Source organism: Laetiporus sulphureus (assembly GCF_001632365.1).
Source record: "Laetiporus sulphureus 93-53 unplaced genomic scaffold LAESUscaffold_27, whole genome shotgun sequence".
NCBI classification, from domain to species: Eukaryota; Fungi; Basidiomycota; class Agaricomycetes; order Polyporales; family Laetiporaceae; genus Laetiporus; species Laetiporus sulphureus.
This window is the reverse complement of record NW_024468536.1, coordinates 384,240-407,873: the sequence shown is the minus strand read 5'-3', so window position 1 is coordinate 407,873 and position 23,634 is coordinate 384,240. Positions and strand designations below refer to the sequence as shown.

At 51.3% G+C, this 23,634-nt stretch overlaps 8 protein-coding genes across 8 annotated transcripts; all 8 read left to right on the top strand.

Annotated features, from left to right (window-relative positions):
* Window positions 1–5,561: 5,561 nt before the first annotated feature.
* On the top strand, window positions 5,562–7,374 carry LAESUDRAFT_727265 (tRNA pseudouridine synthase). The gene has a single exon (XM_040909188.1). It carries the CDS (start codon window positions 5,575–5,577, stop codon window positions 7,102–7,104), a length of 1,530 nt encoding a protein of 509 aa, XP_040763050.1. The 5' UTR covers window positions 5,562–5,574; the 3' UTR covers window positions 7,105–7,374.
* A 411-nt stretch (window positions 7,375–7,785) lies between these two features.
* On the top strand, window positions 7,786–9,524 carry LAESUDRAFT_727264 (branched-chain amino acid aminotransferase II). The gene is made up of 7 exons (XM_040909187.1): window positions 7,786–7,899; window positions 7,958–8,032; window positions 8,097–8,240; window positions 8,290–8,382; window positions 8,439–8,562; window positions 8,619–8,912; window positions 8,966–9,524. Exons 1-7 carry the CDS (start codon window positions 7,837–7,839, stop codon window positions 9,349–9,351), a joined length of 1,179 nt encoding a protein of 392 aa, XP_040763049.1. The 5' UTR covers window positions 7,786–7,836; the 3' UTR covers window positions 9,352–9,524.
* A 120-nt stretch (window positions 9,525–9,644) lies between these two features.
* LAESUDRAFT_702542 (sure-like protein) lies at window positions 9,645–11,506 on the top strand. Its single transcript, XM_040906487.1, has 7 exons — window positions 9,645–9,816; window positions 9,877–10,270; window positions 10,332–10,467; window positions 10,520–10,547; window positions 10,608–10,702; window positions 10,760–10,796; window positions 10,849–11,506. The coding sequence occupies exons 2-7, from the start codon at window positions 10,124–10,126 to the stop codon at window positions 11,333–11,335; spliced, it is 930 nt and encodes a 309-aa protein (XP_040763048.1). The 5' UTR covers window positions 9,645–9,816; window positions 9,877–10,123; the 3' UTR covers window positions 11,336–11,506.
* A 1,157-nt stretch (window positions 11,507–12,663) lies between these two features.
* On the top strand, window positions 12,664–13,768 carry LAESUDRAFT_681702 (uncharacterized protein). Its single transcript, XM_040905772.1, has 4 exons — window positions 12,664–12,727; window positions 12,795–13,083; window positions 13,134–13,284; window positions 13,343–13,768. The coding sequence occupies exons 1-4, from the start codon at window positions 12,679–12,681 to the stop codon at window positions 13,658–13,660; spliced, it is 807 nt and encodes a 268-aa protein (XP_040763047.1). The 5' UTR covers window positions 12,664–12,678; the 3' UTR covers window positions 13,661–13,768.
* Window positions 13,769–13,861: 93 nt separating this feature from the next.
* On the top strand, window positions 13,862–15,247 carry LAESUDRAFT_238562 (uncharacterized protein). Its single transcript, XM_040901690.1, has 4 exons — window positions 13,862–13,973; window positions 14,032–14,335; window positions 14,393–14,543; window positions 14,600–15,247. Exons 1-4 carry the CDS (start codon window positions 13,913–13,915, stop codon window positions 14,891–14,893), a joined length of 810 nt encoding a protein of 269 aa, XP_040763046.1. The 5' UTR covers window positions 13,862–13,912; the 3' UTR covers window positions 14,894–15,247.
* A 1,527-nt stretch (window positions 15,248–16,774) lies between these two features.
* LAESUDRAFT_656402 (sure-like protein) lies at window positions 16,775–17,992 on the top strand (the record flags this gene model as incomplete). Its single annotated transcript, XM_040904615.1, has 6 exons — window positions 16,775–16,918; window positions 16,982–17,117; window positions 17,174–17,201; window positions 17,256–17,350; window positions 17,416–17,452; window positions 17,512–17,992. The coding sequence occupies 6 exons, from the start codon at window positions 16,775–16,777 to the stop codon at window positions 17,990–17,992; spliced, it is 921 nt and encodes a 306-aa protein (XP_040763045.1).
* A 1,785-nt stretch (window positions 17,993–19,777) lies between these two features.
* Window positions 19,778–20,985, top strand: LAESUDRAFT_715083 (uncharacterized protein; the record flags this gene model as incomplete). Its single annotated transcript, XM_040907113.1, has 6 exons — window positions 19,778–19,840; window positions 19,974–20,040; window positions 20,348–20,474; window positions 20,531–20,672; window positions 20,765–20,847; window positions 20,913–20,985. 6 exons carry the CDS (start codon window positions 19,778–19,780, stop codon window positions 20,983–20,985), a joined length of 555 nt encoding a protein of 184 aa, XP_040763044.1.
* A 1,144-nt stretch (window positions 20,986–22,129) lies between these two features.
* LAESUDRAFT_760470 (uncharacterized protein) lies at window positions 22,130–22,487 on the top strand (the record flags this gene model as incomplete). The annotated part of the gene is made up of 2 exons (XM_040912747.1): window positions 22,130–22,279; window positions 22,437–22,487. 2 exons carry the CDS (start codon window positions 22,130–22,132, stop codon window positions 22,485–22,487), a joined length of 201 nt encoding a protein of 66 aa, XP_040763043.1.
* Window positions 22,488–23,634: the final 1,147 nt, after the last annotated feature.

Here is a 23,634-nt window from a genome sequence, read left to right as displayed (position 1 = left end):
CGCGTCCATTGTGATAAGGGAGGATGGCGAGCGATGGGAAGCTCTAAGGAACAGCGGGGCTCTGAAGTGACTGAGTCGCTGCCGGATCCTGCGTCATGAAGCGGTATTTATGCATTTCGATGGGCGGATGGTGGCCGAGGGAAGACAATAAGAATAGCCCGCCACTTGGCGGACGGCAAAGGTGCCTCTCGCCGAATTTGGTTAGTTCGTTGGGCAATGATGTTCGTCACAATGTGGCCTGGCGGTGCGTCCGTGTGTCACTAAATCACGCTGACGGCTCTAATTGTCATGAAGATCTCGTTCCCGCGCGAGGATATCGGTGCGCATCTATTAGCGGATGACTTTCGGTGAGCGTGTTATCGATCTGGCTAAGGTATTGCTTCGAAATTGTTCGTGACATATGCATATTCATGCGTAAAGCAAGGTGAAGAAACGCAACGGTTGGGTCGATCACTTGGCCAGTCGCCACAGTGCGTTCCACAATCTTCGGGTGCCGAAGCACTGCCTTCTGAAAATGACAAACGATGCCAGTCTCCGTTTGTTTTTTTCTGGGAGGGGGGTCGTCCGATTTCTTACGACACCTTATTGTCTTCTTCGGATGGCTGGGGCTCCTTGTGCTTGATATATGCCCAACATCACACATTCATCCTCGGTTTGAAACCCATGATGGGACGGGTGCGGCGCCGATCGATCAAGTATCCTTGTTTCGTGATCTCCAGATCGGGTGAACGTGGTCTCCGTGGCTGGGCGTGAAGCTGCTCTGAGCGGGCTGAGTAACCCTCTGACAAGTCCGGTTCCTGAATAACCGTCATATCAGTCTCCTGATACGCTCAGGTGCTCTGCGCGCGGCTTTAAACTGAAATTCGTCGAAATGTGATCACGTACATACTAGCCTATGGTTGAATAGCTATATATCCTGCTGTTTTTGTTCCATCGGCGTCGTTGATGGTTTCTATTTACTATTTTTGCTTCATTTCTTCTCGCTGTAGAATGTCACAGGCACCCAACGTGCGTTGACACTTCTTGCTGCAAGGAATCAACGGTACACCAGGATGCCTAGACTGGCGTCCCGTTCGTCCAACTTTCTTATAACAGACTCCAGATCATTCAAACAATAGACCGTGGAGAGCTTGTTCGTTTAGGGGCTTCAACGCAATTCTCTCCTGTGGATTGCATTACACCGCAAATGTCGCGAGCTGACCAATTACCAACGTTCTCCTCGCATTTTATTGTTTGCTGCTACATTTGGCTCTGTCTTGTGGTCATCTTGGACTTTGGCGCGACCGGTCAGTATGCTCTATCCATCCGTCTGTGGTCTGGATCCTCATGAAGACCACTTAGCACAAGATATAGTCCGAACATCGCATTGGTGAGTAATTTTCATGCAGCGTGATTTTCAAACGGCGTAATCGATGGCCGGTCGCCAGCGCATCGATTATGGTCGAGAGCAATGCGAGCCATGGCGAGCAGACCCCCCTTCTTAGAGGTTCCTTCGTGATTGACCGGACGCCGCAGGGTCACACTAATCCTGCTCGTCTTCGTTACGAGAATGACTCTATATCGTGAAAGCGTTCCCTCAATGATTCTCCAAGCTCATGAATCCAAAGCAATGCACCCGTCATGATGGCATGCGTACTGCGGTATAAGTGTCGGTACGTGAATATCACTCGTTGCCTAAAATCAATAGGCGAAGTATCGTCATATCAAGATACCAGGGAGAACTTCTGTCCTGTTTTCGAACCCTGAGTAACGCGGTAATGGAGCTCGCCCGTCCACCAGCACCGAACTGACGATACGTACAGGCGCCTTCATTGTATGGACAGGGGCCCCCCATCGGTGAGGAACTGCATTAATGATAACGTAAAAGAATTCATTCCGTCAGGCTACAGCGATGCCATACCTGTAGAACCGTGACAATCTCAAGTGTTAACACCCATCGAATTTTCGTTGTCGTTGCTATTCGGACGATCATCTTCGCCGGAAGCAACAATTCCACTCTGACTCAGTGCACTGGCTGTTATAAGCGATTGCGAATGCAGGGTATGAAAAAATCGGTGACGACCAAGCAGCCTCGCTGATGGCCGCACGAATTGTACAGTATCGCTACAATACGTCCGGGTCCATTATAGTAAAACAATCGTTAAGAATTGCGAACACCGTCTCTCTCCTCTTCCCTCCTTCTAACCAAGTCCGGGAATGCCACGAATGTAGGATGTGAAGTAACAACGACGAACAAAGAATAATGATAGTGTCGATGCGTGCAGCGCACAGCGCAAATGTATACGGTCTGATGGATGGAGTCCACAAGATGAAGATGACCGACGACGATACAGAAGATCAGCTCTGTCACTGTCAAGGTAGTCAGATTCAGACGTAGGCATTTGATGCCACTTTGACAACACACCTCAGCGTGAGCCGATCGTGAATGAATGTCGCTCTAGGCGATTGCACATGAGCCGCCGGCGAAGAATGAATTGCCTGTCTCATAGTTTGACGGGACCTGCGAGCCCTCAGGCTGATCGACGGGCACTGGCTCAGCGATGGTGAAGAAAGTGTCCATGGTAGGCCTTGCACTGAGGAAAAGAGGATGAAATCTGCAAAGGCAACGTCACTTAGGAGTGCCTGAGAGGTGAAGACGAAGAGTGCGTATTACCCCCTACCCGATGGCCCTGCTACTTATGTAGGTCCATGCTGCCCTGTCAACCTTAGGACAATAGGTGTGGCAGCGTCCACGCAAAGCACGTGGCTGGAAGAGGTGTTGGTATCCATATCAGCAAGATTGAGTTTTTTATTGTCTGTGGATCGCACACAATTCGGGTATCAGCGTTTCTGCGGCGCATTACGAAGCGACGGGCTCTCACCGGGGCCCGATTTGATTCACGTACGGTTCGTGTCCGAGGCTGCGTGGCCTGCGTGGTCGCGTTGCACAACAACTAGTCCCACCTCACCGCTGCGCAAAGCAGTGACTCAACATGATGTTTGATGTAAGATCAGCTATTCTTTGAGTTGTTATTGTCCTCGTAGGCAATTTGCTGGATAGTTGGACTCCCGCGTGGACACGGACGATGAGTGCTAAGATCACGATGAGGCCTGGCCAGTGCACACACTAAGCAAGGCTGTCGGGGGAGAGACGATACCAAACACAATTAGGCGGAATATCTTCGCCTTGCGTGAGTTGGGCGTCCATGCCATGAGAGGATGCTTCTTCCACCGATTGTGATGGCCCTATTGTGCTTGACGCGGTCATGTGATCCGCATTGAAGCACCGCGCATCGTGTCGCGTTTTCTGATGGTGCTCCCTCGACGCGCGCTTGGTCAACACCTTTCTGCGCTGGAAAAGTATTGTGCAACCGCCTTCGTGCACAGGCTAATCGGCTGAAGAGGCTTTAAAATGTCATTGTGCGATGGGACACAGAGGAGCTCAGCATCAGGCTGTGCGGCTTCTAAGATCTGATAGCCCGTCACATTCCAAGTGGAGCCAGGATCCCATGTTACAACTATGGTGAAAGGTAAAATCTCGCAAAATTCCGTGAAACCATACTTCGGTCTTTACACATATTAAAACATACAACGGGTCCGCGACAGTGCAATTGAGAAGCACGCGATAGCGAGTGTATCGGGAAAGAGGCTCCACATAAACTTATTTCATGGTATGGGACTACAGTGAAGCAACGGATTACACCACTATCTCCCTGCTGGAGTGCCCGTGCTCCTCCCACTGTCGACCTGGAAGTAGGAACTATGAAGTACTCTAGTATGAACGACGGCCAATAGGCATAGACTTTGGTGACACATGCAGGCGGCAGAGCCATAGTAGGCATGGAAACAGAGACGTAGAATATGACCGTATCAAGTTGACTGCGCAGCACCGGATTCTCTGGAAGTTCCCCCCCGGGCGCGAAATGCGGAGGTGTCTGACGCCGAGTGTGACCAGCGATGCAGCGAACTCGGCGAACAGAGAGTTTGTTACGCCAGAGAACTTGCCGTGAACTTAGACCGTTGAACGCTTCAGCAGCATTTAGATTCCCAGAGTGTCAGACTCTCCCCGACAAACCGATTGACTGTCCATGAAGGTACAGCATCTATCTCCACCATTGATACGGCCTTGCGAGATTTGTGGAAGAATAGAACAATTCCTGGCTTAGTCCAATCAATGCTTCTGCATCCTATCTCTTATCATTCGTTGATGTATAGCTCGGGGACCGAGAGAGCCGGGGTAAGATATGACCAATGGAAGGAATATCTGAAGAGAAGCGCGCGGTCTTGTTTGAGTTCCTCGGCGATGCGCACTGCTGACGAAGAGCTCGCTGCATTCAAGAAAGCTTGATCCGGATAGGTTCGACCGCAGGATGCCAGAGTCTCCAAATTTCAGGGGAAGGTACCACTGAAAGATGCATCGCCACCCGCAGGTGTTCGTTTCCATAGTCCGGAAGGGTCACATGTAGTATGTAACGACAGACACAGATTGTGATCAAATCTGGCGCCTGAGAACCTCGGCTGAACAGCCTGAGACAAGAACATGATGGCCAAAGTCTCTCGGTGCAGATGAGGCAACTTGACCGGTAGTAACGTTTTTACATCACATGGAGATGGACTATGACCGTCACCTTCAACGAACAGGACCGAGTCAACAAGAAGAGGCGCTCTACTCAACAAAACGCGCAGCCTCGCAGCAACTTGCGTTAGACCGTAAGCTTCAATGCGGAGATGCGTGAGCACTCAGTGTTGCCGGAAAGAAGCTTCATTTTGGACAGTCGCAATTGTTCGACATTGAAAGCCTGACCGTCGAAGAAGATATCATAATCTTCACTCGGCGAATGATGCCTTGGTGGCCCTAGCATGGATAACAGCCTGTATTGCGGAGCAGAGGCTAAATGGATGTCTGGAGACCCCTTGCGAATGCGAGGACCTGGGTAGCGGAGCATGTGCTTGACGCAATCCTGCGAGTCACGGGCAACAAAGAGCTGCAGAGGTTACTCGCCGGATCGTTGCAGCGAGATATGTTGATCCACAGGCTTCCACAGGGCGGCATCCGTCGGTCAAGTGTCAAGTCATCGTCCATAGAGTGACGACTTGAATTCGCACTCTAAGAGAATCACTCCCTACGTGGGTCGCTTTCCGAATTGCAAAACCGAGGGCAAGGAGAGCCGCGCACTGCAGAAATGAAGGCCCATCGCAAGCCATCGCAGTGTTCTAGAGTGTGGCCTATGTATGCAACACTATGCCCTAATCAGGCAACTCCACACACCAAAAATCAATCGATTGTAATTTAGTGGAATTAATTAAACGAACGATCGCAGACGAAATTATTATATTTTAAGGCAACTAACACTTCTATGCCCTGTACAGCGCTGTACAGCGTGATGAAATGGTAAGTTTTTGCCGTGTAATTGACTCGTCGACACCATGCTCAGCGTTCACTTTTCTAACGGCTGTCTTCGACAAATTGTTTCTGTGACGTTCCGTGAAGCCAACGGAAGTTGATCTAGACCAGCTTTGAGCAGAAGTACCGGTAGGTACATGCCTGGCTCCTTCAACTATCACTTCTTACGATACGGCAAGTTCTCGCGATTCATGTCTCCTTCACCGGCAGCATACGAGAGTTGGACGAGAGAGGATCTCATCGCTCGTCTAGTAAGGCTAGACTCGCATCCACCCTCCAGGCACACGAAACGCCATCAGCAGCATCAACAGCCGAACTCGTTTGATTTCTCTGCCCATCCTCGTCGCAAAATCGCGCTCAAGTTCAGCTACAATGGGTCTCAATACGCCGGTCTGGAATTTCAGAAAGATATGACAGTTCTGCCGACTGTCGAGGGAGTGCTATTCGAAGCGCTGAGCCATACTCGGCTGATCGACCCAGCGGCAGGCTTCGAGGATTGTGGATGGGAGAAGTGCGGACGGACGGATAAAGGCGTCAGCGCGGCCGGGCAGGTGGTGAGTTTTTGGGTGAGGAGTGCGCTGGGTGATGTGCAAAAGCCAGAAGAAGAACTGTTGATCACCGAGACAGACGTAGAGAGAGATGGGAAGCAAAACGAGGCGCAACCTACAGAGGACGTGGATGAAGGACCTGGTCTTGAAGGTGACTTTGCCCTCATGGCCGACTGGGACGAGCCTCCTACCAACTCATCAAGACCGCCACCGGCGAAACCCACGAGAGAGTTCTCTTATATTTCATCCTTGAATAATGTCCTTCCGCCGACCATCCGTGTCATCGCATGGTCGCCTGTCACGCCCGACTTCTCTGCACGCTTCTCATGCCGCTATCGACATTACAAGTACTTCTTCAATCCGCAAGGGCTCGACCTTGCTGCTATGCAAGACGCCGCATCGCGCCTCGTCGGCGAGCACGATTTCCGCAATATCTGCAAGGTTGATGCATCGAAGCAGCTCACCATCTTCACTCGACGGATCCTCTCGGCAGACATCAATCCTGCCGATAATGGAGTGTATGTCCTAGACCTGATCGGTAACGCATTCCTGTACAATCAGGTGCGGCATATCATGGCAGTCCTCTTCCTAGTCGGCACAGGGCTTGAGCGGCCCTCAGTGATCGACGCTCTACTCAATGTCGATCCCGAAGCTCCCCGTGGGTCCAGCAGGGAGAGCGAGGGCACCCCGCCAGTCGTGCGGGGCAAGCCTGAGTATCAGATGGCTGATCCGCTCCCTCTGATGCTGTGGGAGTGCGGGTACGATGCGGACGCAGTCTCATGGCGCACAGACGAAGACCACGAAGCGAATGCGGTGCTCAGCCAGCGAGATATCTCAAACAACCTCTATCAGGGCATGCAGTCACTGCACGAGAAGTCATTGATCCATACGGTGCTGGATACGCACTTCCTGCGCGCCACGGCGAAGCATCACAGGCCGCCGCCACAGTACTTCCCTGTTGGCCATCCTGATGTGCAGCTCGTACCGAAAGGGAGCATTCTGAGCATCCCGCTTGGTGCAGGGACGTTCCGGAGGGGCGCGAAGTACGTGCCGCTGGTTGAACGGCCGAGGGGGGATCTGGTCGAGGTGATAAATGAGAGATGGAGGAAGGGCAAGGGGGCGAGGCAGATGGAGCGGGAAGCGCTGGCTGCGAAGGTGGACGAGGAGGAATAGTAGCCTTCACTTACCTGGATCTTCCGTCGTGAAGATCGATTGAGCGGGTTATTGTGCTGCTCCTTCGTGCTAGTCATTACGACAGAGCAAGAGTAATGATGATTCATCCGGTAACAGTTGTGCTTCACAGGGCCGCTACGGTCTTTGAAACTGCAGCGACTCAGGCCCGTCTCCTCGAGGCTCACCATTGTGCGTTACCGTCTACCTTGAATGTAGATCTGTCGCCAATGTCGATCTCTCGTTAGCATATTTATGTACGTGATGGAGGAGTAGTACTCAGAGTTCAGACTTCAAGTCCTTCGACATTGATCACGGATTTGAAGGCGAAGAGGGATGTGCAAACGGACAGGTAGTGCCAGTGACGCCTGGGCCTGAAGCTCAAGGCCTGAAGCTTGAAGTGCAGCATAACACCAGCGATATGGCTACCAAAAATGTCAGGTATCTGCACTTCTCCAACTATTACGTTGCTTTCCATCCAAGTAAACGAAAACATTCACATTTGAATGGATGATCGGCAGACGGCGATCGTGTGCGCATGATTGGGCGCCAATCTCGAGATAAGATGACATGCGTAATTTTTTTCGATCCAAGATCCGTGGTGGCGCCGACCATCTGGTCTTTCTCCCCCATGATAAAATGAAAATGACTCGGCTATTCAACTCCTTGTTTGTTCCGGAATACCATCACTCTCTTCTGCTCTCTGCTTGAACGACATTTTCGTGCACAACGACCATGGCTATCGACACAGCACAGCCGAACGACCCCAAGGTGGCGCGCAGTCCCGCCGAGCTCGATGTAAGCGCATTGAAATTGAATGTTTTTGCCAGGTGAAACTTATGCGGTTCGCGTTCAGGCTTCAAGACTGAAGGTCACCTTGACACAGTCGCCAAAAGTCATGCCCTCTCCGGAGAAGCTCAAGTTCGGCCAGGTGTGTATGATCACATGCGGCTGTCTCAAAACCTTGCTCACTGGTTCGATAATGCACAAAACAGATAATGGCTGACCATATGCTCGTCGCTACATACGACCCAGTCAACGGCTGGTCCGACCCTGAGATCAAGCCGTACGGCCCTCTGTCTCTCGACCCCGCCAGCTCGTGCTTCCACTACAGTACAAATGTTTTCGAAGGCATGAAGGTGCGGGATGTAGGCCTCGTCGCTAGCTATGATCTTACAGGTGTTGTAGGCGTACGTTGGTCCCGATGGCAAGCCGAGACTGTTCAGGCCTGAGATGAACATGGCGCGGATGAGGCGCTCCGCAGACCGTGTCGCTCTTCCTGTAAGTCCATTGACCACGTTTGACTTGATTTATATTGGAAGCTGACCTGCATACAGCGTTTCGACACAAAGGCATTGCTCACCATGATCAAGCGATTGATTGCAATCGACGCTCGTTGGATCCCCAACCAGGCGGGCCACAGCCTATACATCCGCCCGACAATCATCGGCACAAGGCCATGTGAGTACCGCGTTTCCCATTCCCCCACCCCACACCATTGTGTTAATTGCTTTTAGCCTTGGGGGTTACCGCATCTGACCATGCCGTGCTGTACGTGATCTGCTCGCCGACGGGCCCGTACTTCCGAACGGGTGCGAAGCAGCTGTCGCTGCTCGCAGTTGGAGACACCGTGCGAGCGTGGCCAGGCGGCACTGGCGGGTACAAGCTCGCGTTGAACTATGCGCCGACGTTGAAGCCGGCACAGCTTGCGGAGCAGCAGGGCTATAACCAGGTGCTGTGGCTTCTCGGAGACACGGTCACCGAGGCGGGCGCAATGAACTTCTTCGTCGTATTGAAGCGGGAAGATGGCCGTAAGTGCATCAGGAGATCACCTCCGAGGACTTGACTTACTTTCAGACAACAGACCTGGACGTGATCACGCCGCCTCTGAACGGGACCATTCTACCCGGTATCACGCGCGACTCGTGCCTCGCGCTTGCGGCGGCACACCCGGCGCGCACCACGTTGCCTGGGCTACCCACTAGCGTGCGGCTGTTCGTAGACGAGCGCACGATCACGATGGGCGACCTCGCGGCGTGGCATGCAGAGGGTCGCCTGCTCGAGGCGTTCACAGTCGGCACGGCGGTTGTCGTAACGAGCGTGGGCCGGATCGGACACCAGGGTAAGGACATCGTCTTGTCGGAGCACGTGGGCGGGCGAGGACCTGTCGCGCGCGCACTATACGAGCGGCTCGTGGATATTCAGGAGGGCAAGGTCGATTGGGAAGGGTGGTCCGTAGACTGCGAGTGATTCTCGAGTTTGGGCTGGATGTGGAACGTGCGGGTTGTGTCAAAAATGCTGGACGATAGTTGAACCATCGCCGACGGTGTATCTTATGGCCATTGATGCGCTTGTGCGAGATAGTAATAATTGGGTAATCGTCGTCGTCGTAAAACGTTCATGCCATTCATGGACCAAGGCAGGCTACCAATTCGCGTATAAGTACGAGCGACACACGTGTCATGCTGATGTGGCGCGAGATCTCGCGAACAACATTCCGCGCTAGTTTGCGACTTCAACTTGTACCTGAATCGTATCATGATGCACGAGCCCCGAAGTTTCTGCTCTCTACTCGCCTGCCAGGCTATCTTCTGTCTGGTTGATTCTGCTGACGAGAGCGCAGAGCTGGATCTAATACGCTCATTACGATGGAGAACAATCTGCTCTGCCGGCATGCAGTTCTGCTGCTCGTATTCTCGGATCACCTGCATGCAAGTAATGCCAATCTGCTAAACACTTGACCAGTCGTCTTCCTGATCTCCGCGCTCTGTTTAGGTCGTGTAAATATTTATACATTTGATGAAGGCCCCAGGATCGTGTGCCTGCCTTAGCTTCTGTCATAGACCCTTTCTGACAGGCCCGCATTACGGCATGGTACGAGCATCAATGTCCTGACGCGAGGACGAACGTGCGTCCTCTGATCTGCTGTATATATTTGCTCCCGTCCGCATGAGAACGATGGCTTTGTCGTTCGCCCGGCCGTAAGACTCGGTACCGCTCTGCTCCCTCCCCACCTCTCACCATGCGTGTATCTGTGTCCTTCATTTCCATCGCCCTATCAACCGTCTTCGTTGCACATGCCAAAAATATAATTTTGACGAACGATGATGGCTGGGCTGATGCTCAGATCCGCGCCCAGTACACAGATCTGACCGATGCGGACTTCGATGTGAATCTTTCTGTGCCATACAAATATCACTGTTCCTGACAGCCCACATCGCATCATTCAGGTGGTTCTGTCATGTCCTGCTCAGAATGAGTCGGGGACAGGATCGTCGACTGCTACGCCAACTGTCCTCACCGAGCCCTGCGAGTACGATACGTGTCCGATCGGGTCGCCCCCGGAAGGCTATAATGCGAGCGATCGTACGTCTCATGGTGTTTGTCACCATCTCCTGCTGAAGATATACACCTACAGCCCGCTTGAACTACGTGAACTCGTACCCGTAAGTTCGATGGACTGTAGATGTTCGATCCTGTCAGAATTGACAACTCTTATTGGCCAGTGTCGATGCCGTACACTACGGCTTTCAGACCCTTGCGCCGAAGTTCTTCCATGGTTCGAAGCCTGACTTCGTCGTCAGTGGTCCTAATATTGGCAGTAAGTATCCATGGCTGCTTTTCGCTTTCTCCTCCAGCCTGAACCGCTTCCCTCCAGACAACCTCGGAACGGTAGTCCTCATCTCTGGAACAGTGTATGTACTATTTCAAAATGTCCAATCTTTATGTTTGACAGCGTCATGACAGCGGTGCTGCGTGCGAGGCTGCTAAGGAAGGCATCCCAGCCACCGCCTTTTCCGGCGACACCGGCGCCCAAGTCTCCTACACGACGCTCGAATCCGATCCCACTGCCTCCTCGTCCGAGTCCTCCTGGATATACTCAGCGCTCACTGTCCACTATACCAAAACCATCCTCGCCGTCGACTTCCCCGGTATCCCGCTCCTCCCGTCGAACGTCATTGTGTCAGTGAACTACCCGGCTATCGACGACTGCCCAGACCCGGCGGACTACAAATGGGTGTTCTCGCGCAACCTGGCAAGCGACGACGCGGAAGATCTTTGGACGTGTGGGAGCACGACTCTTCCTGCGGAGAGCGACGTAGTCGCGGCGTCGGGCTGCTACTCGAGCGTCACTGTGCTGAACGCGATAAATAAGACGGATGTGGATGCGCTGACACAAGCGGAGGTGTACGTACGACTTGCGGCGCTGCCGTTTAGCTGCTTGCCGTCATGAGCGAGGTCGGGTGACAGATGAACTTGTTTGGTGTGTTCTGCTCTTTCTTGGCCTACTTTAACAAATGTGCTGCTGCGGTTGTGGGCGCTGTCCCAAATATCCAATTTCATTACAGTTTCTCGAAAATGGCTATGCTGCTGCTGTCGGAGTCGACAGGTAGTGATTCGCGTCTAGTATCCGATGCGTACTCATCCGCATCAAAGCGACCGACGAGTTGCGAAATTCATGAAGTTGACTGTCATAGCCAACACAGCAAAAGAAAACAAATATAACGAGCGGTATGTGCAGCGCAACATTCCCTGCGTAGGCGTGTGGTAAAGAGTCGCAAGCCTCGACCGCTGAGTCACTTCAGCCGTCGACACAAAGTAGTACCACGCGTCTTTGGGAGGCACATCTCCCGCCATCCACATCCACAATGATCGATCTCTCTCGTGGAAATCATTTTGACCGTCCTGCTGAACGGCTCGTTGTCACGCTTTTGTGAGCGATCGAGATGCTCGCAAACACATTGCGTGCGGAGCGGTTTGAGGCCACCAACCAAACGCATCCTGATGTCTCCATGTATATACTCAGTGCAGCCTAAAACTCTGATATGCAATCCGCCGAGGTCTCGAAATTGCCATCTTCCGAGATGCGCGGACTGCGATCAGCGACGATGGATTATATCAAGCCTTTCCTTGACTCAGGCTGGCTGATCTGCATCACGCCACGATCTGAAGAAGCAGTAACACGTTGCACGGCAGACATGACGCGATTTATCAATGTGGAAAATAGTGTGGGAATGTCGGCTGATGTCTTACATTTGTGGCAAAGCTTTGCCAATTTAGCATTTAAACGGCAAATAGTTCACATTCACAGCCAAAGTGGAACATTTTCAGCATGAAATCCCATGGTTGCAAATTTTTGTCACATGTGTAAGAAATCAGTCGACATTCACACACAATTTCCCACATTGATAAATCGCATCATGTCTGCCGTGTTGCATACACGAGGACAAGCTTCAAGCCAAACAACGTAAGCTTATAAATCGCCGGCATTTTGTGGGAGACATGCCTGCGAACATACACGGCAGACATGACGCAATTTATGAAAGTGGGAAATTATGTGTGAATGTCGACTGATTTCTTACACATGTGACAAAAATTTGCAACCATGGGATTTCATGCTGAAAATGTTCCACTTTGGCTGTGAATGTGAACTATTTGCCATGTAAATGCTACATTGGCAAACCTTTGCCACAAATGTAAGACATCAGCCGACATTCCCACACTATTTTCCACATTGATAAATCGCATCATGTCTGCCGTGATAGCGACCGTCCGCGTCCACCCTCTTGTTTCAAAATGTTCGACAACGATACAACATTGGATGACCCAAAAGTCTCTGAACGCTGTGAGTTTGATCTGTCTGATATGTCCATGAGGTTCCTCATTTTCTCGAGAACGTCATGATACTGTAGTCAATGCATCTGACTCCGATATTACGGCCATTTCTTCCGACGGCATCCTATTCAAGGTCCACAGAAGGAACTTAGAGATGCACTCCGAGGGCTTCATCTCCCAGCGTGATGAAAACGTGATCACAGCAGCGGAAAAAGCAAGTGTCCTCGAGCTCCTCTTCCAATACATGTACCGCCAGCCCCAACCAAACCTGGCGATGGTTCCATTTTTCGATCTAGCTCTGCTTGCTGAAGCCGTCGAGAAATATCACGTTTTCTCTGCCCAAGAAGTATGCAAGGCTCACATGAGGTGTGTGATCATTGTATGAATTTTACACTGCGAAGCTCAATCGCCATTAGAGCCAATATATCAGCAGAGCCTATCATCGTGCTTTCGTATGCTACGAGATATGGGTATCATGATCTCTGTGACGAAGCTGCCCCTCGGACGGTGGGCATGACGAACGAGATCGCACTCAAAGTGCTCGGTACAAGGTCGTTTGCACGATGGGTACGTACGTACGTACGTGCGGTTTGTGGGAAGGCAGTTTTGACCTCGTACTCCGTAGGCCCTCTACAAAGACGGCTGGATGAAGGCCCTTCGAGACGCGCAGAGCCGAACGGGCAGGGTCCTGCACAAGGGAGGACGAGAAGCTTGCGAGGAATGGTGGCCATTCCAAGCAAAGATCCTGTCCGCCCTTGGCTGTGACCCTGAGAATCTCCAAGAAGTTACAGGCATATTCCGCAGGCACGTCAAGATGCTGAAGGAATGCAGCCACTGCCGGACAAGGGCCGAGCAGTGGCAGACCAGCATGGAGGCAGCCGTATTGCGTATTCCGACATTCACAGAGGCGCAGGCGTTGCTTACTATTGGCAATGCGCCTTGACCAGTTTATGATACTATTTACCGATCAGTGTTCCGTTTATGTATGGCCTCTTTCTATACGACGTCTCTACGCTCTGCTGGGGTATTGCAATCGACTTGTAATTTCGAGCTAGACTTATGTGGCGCAGTCTTCGGAACGTGGCGCCCACGAGGCACTGTGCGTCTATTCATATTTCGCGCACACATCGCGTGTATGAACGTTTAAACGTTCACACGCTCACTATTGAACTGTCATCGACTCATCCTCACCGACATGCAGTCATCGGCGATGGACCGCAATGCCACGGTAGACGAAGTGAAGATGTCCGAACGATGTCCGTTGCTTGTATCATCTACGATGTCTCATCGAAACCGACGGGATCCTTCTCACAGTTCGCGCACCCGATGCTGATTTGACGATTCTATCCTCCGACGGTGTGCTTTTCAAAGTGCACAGGAGAAACCTGGAGATGCACTCCGAGTGCTTTCCGGGCGAGGATCCTGTTATATCGGATAGCCCAGAGGTCGTGGCATTGACCGAAAAGGCGAGCATCCTCGAACTCTTGTTTCAATACATGTATCGCCAGCCGCAACCTGATTTGACGGAGTTGGACTTTTACGAGTTCGCTTTGCTCGCCGAGGCGGCCGAGAAGTATGGAGTATATCCGGCTCTAGAGGTCTGCAAGCTGCAGATGAGGTACGTCACTCTTTGATGACGGTGCCAGCATGATGGGTCATTAAGCTGAGCCCGTAGGAATGCAATCCCCGACTATCCGCTCACTGTTCTTGGCTACGCGGCAAGACACGGTCATAATAAGCTGGCTGACGAGGTTGCTCCTCGAACCGTGGGTATGTTGCTTGAGTTCGCCCTACACGTTCTGGGCCCGTCCGTCTTCATACAATGGGTGCGTATCCGAGACCTCATTGATTGTGCGAACACTGACAATTACGACAGGTACAGTATCGTGAAGCCTTGATTCAGGCGTTACTGCTTGTGCCCACTATGACGGGAACGCTGCTTCACGAGGACGGCTTGGTAACATGCGAGGAATGGCAGCCCTTCCAGAATGCTGTCCTGCTTAGCTTTCGTCAGGACTTCCAGAGATTCCTGAATGTGGCGGCAGTTTTCACAGATAACATCCAACTGTTGAGATCCTGCGATCATTGCCGCCATCGAGCCGCTCGATGGCAAGCACATTTGGAGTCGATGTTCTCTGACATACTACCCAAGTTCAGCAGTGTTAGATGTACGTAGGTGACCGGTCTTGAATTGACCGGATGCACAGGATATTTTGCTTCCGCCTGCGTACTCAAAGCAGTGGTCGATAGTTTGACTCGTCCACGGCAATGCCTGCGCTGATGCATCGATACGTGAAGCCTGCGGTACAAGCCCCAGCTCTTGGGTTCAACAGTGGCGCGGCCCCAGTCGTAAATCCTCATCATGGCGTGTTGCCTTGATTGGTTCCTGTTGTGGCCCTCTCAAGGTTTCTGGCTCATTTGGCCTCGTGGTTTGTAAGGCGTCGCACACACGGGGCGAACGACAAATCTTCTGCATACAAATGCTAGCAAGTCCCGCACATTCGGACAAGGTCCCATCATTTTCGTTGCTCCATCCGTTTGACGTGAAGCGTACCTCAGCGGACGAAGCAACAGCCCATAAGCATTCTAGTACTTGGCGTTTTCCACACCGTTGTTCCGCGTCCCTGTAGTCTGCGTCTAGTTCCGACACAATTATGAAGTGGTGTGACGAGATACTATGCAATGCCCACGAGAAGAACCTATCAACCGTACTCAGAAGGCTTCCTCGGCAAGGATGTGGGTACGTCATTACGTTTGAAAGCGAGTACCCTTGAGCTACTGTTCAAATCATGTACCGTCAATCTTAACCAGATCTAGAGAAGCTCGATTTTAAGAGTTGGCGGCGCTCGTGGAGGCAGCGAAGAAGTATCGCTTGTACCCTGCATCGCAATTTTGCGAGCTATACATGAGGTGCACCGTCTTGTTCATATCAGTATGCGAACTGCTCATAGGAACCATCTGATCCGACTATAGAAAAGCCATGATCAGATACTTCTTTTGTTGTCCTGGGCCATGCAATGAGACATGGCTATGCAATGATCAGTGACAAAGCGGCTCCGCAGATCTTTCAGAGCTCTTGGCGAGCAAGTGGCCTCATCAGTCTTCGTAGAATGGGTATGTACGCCATCTTTACATCATCACGTCAAAGACTCACCCTCAAGATAAGAACAGTATAGAGAGCGTTGGACGGCGAAGATCATGCTCGAATTGCCGAACAAAATCGGTTCATTGCTCGAACAATCTGTGCAAGGGTGAGTGGAGGTGCATGGGCGGGCGCCATCCTATTCTGGCGCCATCTCGGACCTTGGTGCTGATTCTCAATACCATTATTCTATCGTGGCGGTTTTCGACGATAACCGCCGCCTTTTTGAAAGATATGCCGGCTGTCGCTATAGGGGCAGCAGCGGCAAAACGACATACAAGCGGCAAATGAGGGCCATATCAAAGTTCGGTGACTTGAACTGAATCTCTTCACTGCGTGTAAGAAGCAGTCTTTTCCGAGAACACGTATAAGTAGCTCATTTGCATTCGACTGCAGTTTCCTCTGATGTCGGAGAGGCATCGACGCCTTCAGTACAATGGCGAACGGCTCTAACGATCTGCGCATGTGCCAATTTGCAGGCACGTGCGTACCGTTTCCAGCGGCTCCTGCCATGGCAATCAAGACGCTGGGAATATAGTATATTTCCGGTCAAGAATGACCAAAACGCGTGAACATTCGTCCGCATCGCAATGTCATAGTAAATGCCTTGATGGACGAAGCACTTTCACTCGTGGTGGTCGTGCTTCAGCAGCGGGCATCCATATGGGGCGCTATTCGGGACTGCAAGCTCCCTCGAACTCATGGACCTATTTCGGGAGTCTCTCACGTGGAAGCATAGCTTCCCATGTGCTTACAGTCCTTGGCGAGATTTTGCTTCGGTTCGAACGCGCTGATCGCAATGCCTTATTAACAGAGTCAGGTATTCTGCTGAGAAGAAGGTATAAGTAGCAGGGATGGCCCCACGTCTCCAAGTTGCCGTCCGCTCCTCCCGTTCGCCTGCAGATCTTCAGCAAGATGCCCCTCGTGCTGAAGGCGCTATTCGCACTACTGTGTGCTGTAGCAATCGTTGCTCAGGATATCGTACTGACTAACGACGATGGGTGGGCAGTCGCGCAGATTCGCGCACAGTATGCAGCACTTACGGGCGCTGGATTCGATGTAAGTTCATACTCGACTCCATGGGCTGCGATGCCTGGCTGGGGGCTCAGTATCTTCTGCTAGGTTGTTCTCTCAGCACCTGCGGAGAACAAGTCAGGCACAGGCTCATGGTCTGCCCCGCCAACCCCCCTCGTCGAACCGTGCGAGTACGACTCTTGTCCTGCAGGTTCGCCCCCCGAGGGCTACAATGCCAGTGATCGTGAGTGGAATATGTGATCGTGTCGATCATACTCTTCTGATATCTGTCAAATGAAGCACACCTCAACTATGTGAATTCTTACCCGTACGTCATCGGATGGTCAGAAAAGCATATACTGACAGTTGAACGTTCGAACAGTGTCGATGCGGCAAGGTATGGCGTTCAAGCTCTCGCACCGGAAATCTTCGGTGATTCGGGTCCCGACTTCGTTGTCAGCGGACCAAATATCGGCAGTGCGTCCAATGAGCTCGTAGAGTGGCAAATGGTTGCGTACTGATCATGTTACACACCGTCACAGACAATCTCGGCCTGATCACCCTCTTCTCGGGCACTATGTTCGTGCTTGATCGCTTGTCGGCCAAACGTGCTCGCTAATGACATCTTCCTGATGTAGCGGAGCTGCCGCTGAAGCAGTAAAGCTTGGGGTTTCGTCGGGAGCCTTTTCAGGCGCTAGCGGCTCCCATGTCTCGTATACCACTCTCGAGAGCAGCCCAGACGCAACATCAACATTATCCGCCCTCCTCTACTCGTCCCTGACGGTGCACTTCGCGGAAACGCTTTTCAATTCCGGGTACTCACCCATCCTCCCCGCGGGCGTGTTGGTCAACGTGAACTACCCGTCGATCGACGACTGTTCTGACGTATCAGACTACAAGTGGGTCTTCGCGCGGAACCTCTACAATATCTTCGCCACGGATGTACAGACGTGCGGGAGCACCACCTTGCCGACCGAGAGGAGTGTGGTGGACACCAGCGGTTGCTACGCGAGCGTTTCCGTCATCAGTGCGGAAACGAAGATGGACGTTAGCTCGACAGTGCAGGCCGCGGTGCTGGAGCGGCTCAGCGCCTTACCTCTAAGCTGCCTGCCTAGCTGAGAACTGACCTGGTACTGACGCGGTCTTTTTTCCCCCCTTTTTTTTTGATGCATGGGCCCTTCGACATTAATGAGGCAGGGAATCGAGACTGTGATCACTTATATTTATAGTATGATCAAATCCACTCACTCAACCAGTCTGTGTATTCATCAGCCTCCTGCGGGTTTGGATCGAAATTCCAGTGTCATCATAAGCTTTCCCCGGCAGGTGCTGCAGTCGTCGTTGTGGTCTACCGTTAAGCTCATGATTAATATGAGGGCTAGCGGCGATTATTTAGATGTGCAACGTATTATATGTACGGGACCTATTAGTGCATGTGCACGCGACACACAGCAGTGTGAATCGGAAGCGTTCTTCCATGCGGGCCACTGAAAATGAATTGGAGTGCGTCCAAGTGCTTTTGCGCGAACATCTCCCGTAATCCGCCAATCGTTAAAGCTCATGCCTATATTTCTGCGAGGTGAAGCGCAGACACATAGATCTTGCAATTGCTTTAATCCAGTCTCTGTACGACATCGATTACTGTTCGCGCCCGTGACGAACCCCGCAACACAGTCTGAGCCGCACCGCCAGGCCGGCGGCTTCTATGCACAAACACTACATGGTCTTAGCATGGACAGCATAGAATACTAGGAGTTGGCCTGCATGGTAATATAATATGCCGGAGAGTCCTCCTGCTGCATGGCTCGGACTCCCGAGCTGCTTTTCCGTGCGTACATCTGCCGCTTATAGTCTTTATTATTAATTACATCTATTGTGCTTTTATTCCGCCTTGTGTACGATGTTGTATAGAAATGCCACTGGTTCGATCTAGCTACAGATTACGAATGGTGCTATACGCTACAGCTAGCGTGAAGGATCACAAACAAGTGCGATCGGAAATGAAGATGCCTGTTTAGGAAGCTGAAGGAGCATGCCCCGGCGGCCCGGCCCAGTTCGTCGAGACAATACAAGAAGTTTCCTGCTGATATTACTTCTCTTCTACAGGGAATGGGATGGGAAGGGCTAGTGAAAGATTGGGGGTTCTTACGGGGGGCGAGCCAGCCACAAACACAGCAGATGAGATACAACACCGCGGAATATCTAGTGAGATCCCTTAGCCTAGGGTCTTCAGTTCCATCGGCAAAAGTGCAAAAACGTTATAGTAGATTTTACGGTTCTTGGAAACCTATGAGCATATTGGGGCGGATTATCACGTACTATAACGCGTTATAAACCCTTGTAAACTGTCTTTCACGATTATCAACCTCGTAATTCTTATTTTTCTAAGCAATCTGCACTGATCGGATGCAAGAATCACATAGGATTGCAATCTCCGCACCGGATAGACTACAAGGGCAGCCAATTTACTTCAAGCTGGCTCTCGCCCAAAGCAATATTCGTGCGAGCCAATTTCAAGTCTATTCAATCGAGCTCAAGATTGCCTCGGGACTGATGCCTATGAAGCAAAGACAAATAAAAATCAAAATACGAGCCTTTACAACGGTGCAAACTCGTGCGCTCCAAATTGGTCCTCGATGCCATCTTCGCCATCTTCGGGTCCCACATCCCTCCTCAGCTCCTTGGACAACATCATCCCAGTTGTCCTCACCTGCCTCTTCGCCGCTGCCCGAGTCTGACCACCCTTCTTCAGATAATATATACCCGAACTGCTCCTCTTCTTCAGCCACTGCTTCCTGCGAGGTCTCCTCTGCATCGTCCAGGTTGTCTTCGAAGTGGCCAGCATCCGATGGTATGTCTTGCTGCTTACATTCGCTTTCTGTTGGTTGCTGTCACGTCTGTGCCATGCTAGTCGCCGTGCTGTCTGCCAGGATGTGTGAAGACGCTACCGTCAAACTCGTTGCAGCTGTGAGCGGACAATTTTATGGGGTGCATGGCTAGTGACGTGACAATCACGTGATCGTACATATCCCAGCCCCAAGATGAGTCGTTGCAAAGTCCTCGCATTGTCCCACACCTCATCGAACCTCACACACCGTAGCTACCTCTTAAATCAATACCTGCACAATTCTGCCTCGACTCAGAAGGACTGCTCGTGGTCACTGCAGGTATGTCGGCCAGAGTCCCAGTGTATGCAGAAAGAGTATGTCGGGTGAGCAGACTGGTAGTGGCTGCCTCAGAGGTATGGAAAGTCATTTCTGTTGGAGTTCATCAGCTGACGCACAGCGCGAGCATAGCGTCAGCCTATCCAAGTGCCCAGTGCTTTTGTATGAGTATGTATTATAGCAGATCAAATGACTGAGTAGCCATTCCATATCCATTCGTACTGACCCGCTGTTGCTAGCTATCCGAGCCACAAGTCCCCAATTATCTTAATCGGATGCACCCTGAGCTCAGAACTGGTTCATTGTTTAGGCGATGAGGGCGTACTTAAGCACGCTGCATGCTCAACTTGTCTTACTGATGATGAGCTTGCGTCCGGTGCTGGATTGGGCCACTATATGCGCAAGATGCAAGCTGAGAAAACCAGTGATGTTCAACTGTGAGTCGGTCAACACATTGCTTTTGCCTCCCTTACTGCATTGTTTTTCTGTATAGAGCAGTTCTTAATGGGTTCAAGGAGAGCACATGGTGTTTACCATGCTTTGTGAATCTGCAACATATTTTTGATGTTGACGTCTCTTTCATTGGGGTGGAATCCCAACATGGATTAGGATCTCCAGGGCACATACATGGATACGTAAGCACATATATTGGGAGAAGCGCTTCAAGATCCATGTAGAACTGCTTGCGCCATCATTGTTAGACTGAAACATGCATTAACATTGTTAGGTGCTCAATGCAGTGTCTGGCAGATACATATTGTGGGGCATTACAGATGCATACGCAGACAGCGAAGGATTTGTTGGGAGCTCGTAACTGCATTTCTCAGCCCTGTGTATATTCCGCTCTGCGAAGATCCTCCATGCATCCTAATCAGTGCACTCCAAGTCGAGTACCCACCCTTAATGCTCGATGTCGACGACGACAAGATCAGTCTCCTTAAGACCTAGACCACCAGAGAGCTCTGCGCCACAATCGTCGCATACTCCCATTCCGGGCATGGCTTGCTGACTGGACAATGTGTCAGTGCACCTTCCGTTTCTCGCCTTCTTCTGGCTGCTTGATGCTGACTAAAGAATCGAACTGCAGAGATCTTCTGCGAGGTTGACTTCAGAAGCACGGTGCCGTGATATGCGACTGGACTGCTAATGGCTACATGCTCAATTGGACTGAGTATACTCGTCTTGACAGATACTCGCACGAGAACATCCCGAATATCCTGAAGCTCGCCGATGGGCTGAAATAACTTGGAGTGTGGCATAATGCAATGGCAGGCTAAATCTCGCTCACATGGCTTCATACACAAGGGCTGGACGGCAAAGAAAGTGTTGATCTTGACCCCCTCAAGCGTCTGAAAGCGATTTTGGTGCAGCGCATATACAGCTTGTATCCGTCAAACACACTCAGGAGTGGCATCCCAAGATGTGTCAGAGAGTTGCGCAGTGAGCAATTGCTAACTGTGAGAAAGATCGAGAGGTCTTCGTACGGTCAAGTTCGGACGCTGCTCTGGTAAGGTCTTTATGGTGCTGTTATCTAACCATTTACAACATCATTAACAGAATGAGCGGCGCTTGCACCTGAAATTTCGAGCGACCCAGTCTCAATGGAGTCCCAAGAAAATTGCCGGAATAGCTCGCAGGAGATCTCCAAGACCAGAATCATTTCGTGAGCTATTGTAGGCTGTTCAAACACTACCTCGGTCCCCCCTCGGTGCGCTGATGTCCTTTCATCTCCACACTAACTCCATCAGGGTAGGGACATGAATGCCAGCTGCTAGCTGTGTCCGACAGGCAGACTCCATCATGCTCGCATGTGTACCACTAGCTGGAGGATTCATTGAGGGTGACCAGAAGCACGCGCTAGATGCGATGATCATGCCAGTAGTGAAAGTGGAGACTATCATTGTAAAGAGCTACCTTCGCTCAGAGTGAGCGTGAATGAACAGCGCATCCAGGGGCCAGTGGAGCAAGGGTATCTGCGGCCTGCGAGAAGAACATGAACCTGTACATCTATGTGGTGCAATTCGGACTGCGTGTTTGTATGCGTCACTTTTCCTCTCCGAAAGCGCTCTCTGCCCCTGGAGCTAACTCGTTCATGTTTACGACTGACGATGATGAGGACACCGAGAGTGCTATCTGGCCAATTGACGCTTCCACGAGCACAATCGTGGCACACTGGGTGATCCTCCTGCTCACTAGCAACGGCACGGCATTCACTCGCTCTTACGGGACGACTCTTGTCGTGGTATGTTCGCTATGCTACTTGTTTCATTGGCTTTATAAATCAACATGTCCTGACGGAAATCCCCGAGCACCCAATTGTTGGCGTGCACACTCTGGATGTATGGAATGAGTAGGTGATATACTACGACGATGCATGCACATACTGATCGGTTGATTAGGAACTTATCTGGGAGATCGATAGTCTCCTCAAGAAGAACACATTCAAGTGAGGAGCGTACTGGTCCTTCACTCATGGATCGAATTTGCCAGGACCTTGGAAAGTCAGCATGACGTCCCCTAGCCTCTATGACACTTCTAGCCTCTTGTCGCATTCTGTCCCTCTTGTCATCTGAGGTATCGCACTTGGACGTCTCAAAGTTTCTGTTATGAAGCGTTCCCTGCTAGAACATTCAGAACCACGTGTGCTTTCTCACACGTACTAGTCCACAGTGTGGACGGAGACTTAGGTACCAAATATACCTAATGTCTCCAATAGTCAGGCAGACTATTAGCAGGGTTTATAGTGTGGTCAAGCCTAGTAGACGATGTAGCAGTGAGGTCCTCACTCTACCCTTGCTAGGCCTTGACCGCTACAGCTACTGCACGTTCACCCGCAGGTTACTAGATTCGCTGTTCTGACTCTAGCAAGCGTATGAGCTTACTACCTCTTGAGAGCGAGTACGATTGCACGAGGGTTCTAGAACTGAGAACGTTCAGAGTCACAGGTGGAAGAGGTTATCTTCCAGCTGCTGCTCCGCCCCTTTATATAGTCGCAGACCTATAGTCTGGGGTACTAGTACAAGGGGTCCTCTACACTGCCTCAGTGATAAAGATAGGTGAAACACACCAGAGCTTAACTGCTGCGAGCCAGGTAATTGGCGAGCTAAGGAAAGCGTAGGTGAAATACCTAGAATATGAAATGAGAACCAAAGTCCTGGATCGCAGATCTGTGATTGGGCGTCTCTTCTAGGCGCTTGTTCATGGGAACCACGTGACCATGCACGACGGTATGTTTCGTAACACAAGCTTCCCTCTCCAACCGCCAAGACCCTTTGGCAATTAAACCATAAGATCCTGTCTTCTCCGTTTGTGCTTCCGCTTCCAGGAAGGAAGTATTCTTGAAACAGTATGCGTGGAACTGTCATGTGATTCAGCGGAGGACTCATCATTCGTGCCGATGCTTGATTGTTCCGGTGCAGGGCTGCCCCGAGACTGGTATCGCCTTTCGACTTGATCAGCCTAGGAAGTCTGATTGGCACTTGATGATTCAGAATCACTGTTGAACAACTCGACCGTCCGTCCACTGCGATGCACTTGTGAGTTTGAGGGACTCGGAGGAGTTCCTTGCTTCATTATGCTGCCGGTGCTTGGATTCGA

Excerpts from the sequence above, each read along its gene's own strand:
- LAESUDRAFT_727265 (XM_040909188.1), top strand. The coding sequence starts at position 5,575 with ATGTCTCCTTCACCGGCAGCATACGAGAGTTGGACGAGAGAGGATCTC.
- LAESUDRAFT_727264 (XM_040909187.1), top strand. The coding sequence starts at position 7,837 with ATGGCTATCGACACAGCACAGCCGAACGACCCCAAGGTGGCGCGCAGT. Across the intron at positions 8,241-8,289 it reads ATGTTTTCGAAGGCATGAAG|GCGTACGTTGGTCCCGATGG; the intron begins GTGCGGGATGTA and ends CAGGTGTTGTAG. Across the intron at positions 8,913-8,965 it reads ATTGAAGCGGGAAGATGGCC|ACCTGGACGTGATCACGCCG; the intron begins GTAAGTGCATCA and ends TTCAGACAACAG.
- LAESUDRAFT_702542 (XM_040906487.1), top strand. The coding sequence starts at position 10,124 with ATGCGTGTATCTGTGTCCTTCATTTCCATCGCCCTATCAACCGTCTTC. Across the intron at positions 10,468-10,519 it reads AGGCTATAATGCGAGCGATC|CCCGCTTGAACTACGTGAAC; the intron begins GTACGTCTCATG and ends ATACACCTACAG. Across the intron at positions 10,548-10,607 it reads AACTACGTGAACTCGTACCC|TGTCGATGCCGTACACTACG; the intron begins GTAAGTTCGATG and ends CTTATTGGCCAG.
- LAESUDRAFT_681702 (XM_040905772.1), top strand. The coding sequence starts at position 12,679 with ATGTTCGACAACGATACAACATTGGATGACCCAAAAGTCTCTGAACGC. Across the intron at positions 13,084-13,133 it reads GTATGCAAGGCTCACATGAG|AGCCAATATATCAGCAGAGC; the intron begins GTGTGTGATCAT and ends AATCGCCATTAG. Across the intron at positions 13,285-13,342 it reads CAAGGTCGTTTGCACGATGG|GCCCTCTACAAAGACGGCTG; the intron begins GTACGTACGTAC and ends CGTACTCCGTAG.
- LAESUDRAFT_238562 (XM_040901690.1), top strand. The coding sequence starts at position 13,913 with ATGCAGTCATCGGCGATGGACCGCAATGCCACGGTAGACGAAGTGAAG. Across the intron at positions 13,974-14,031 it reads AGTGAAGATGTCCGAACGAT|TTCGCGCACCCGATGCTGAT; the intron begins GTCCGTTGCTTG and ends TCCTTCTCACAG. Across the intron at positions 14,336-14,392 it reads GTCTGCAAGCTGCAGATGAG|GAATGCAATCCCCGACTATC; the intron begins GTACGTCACTCT and ends CTGAGCCCGTAG.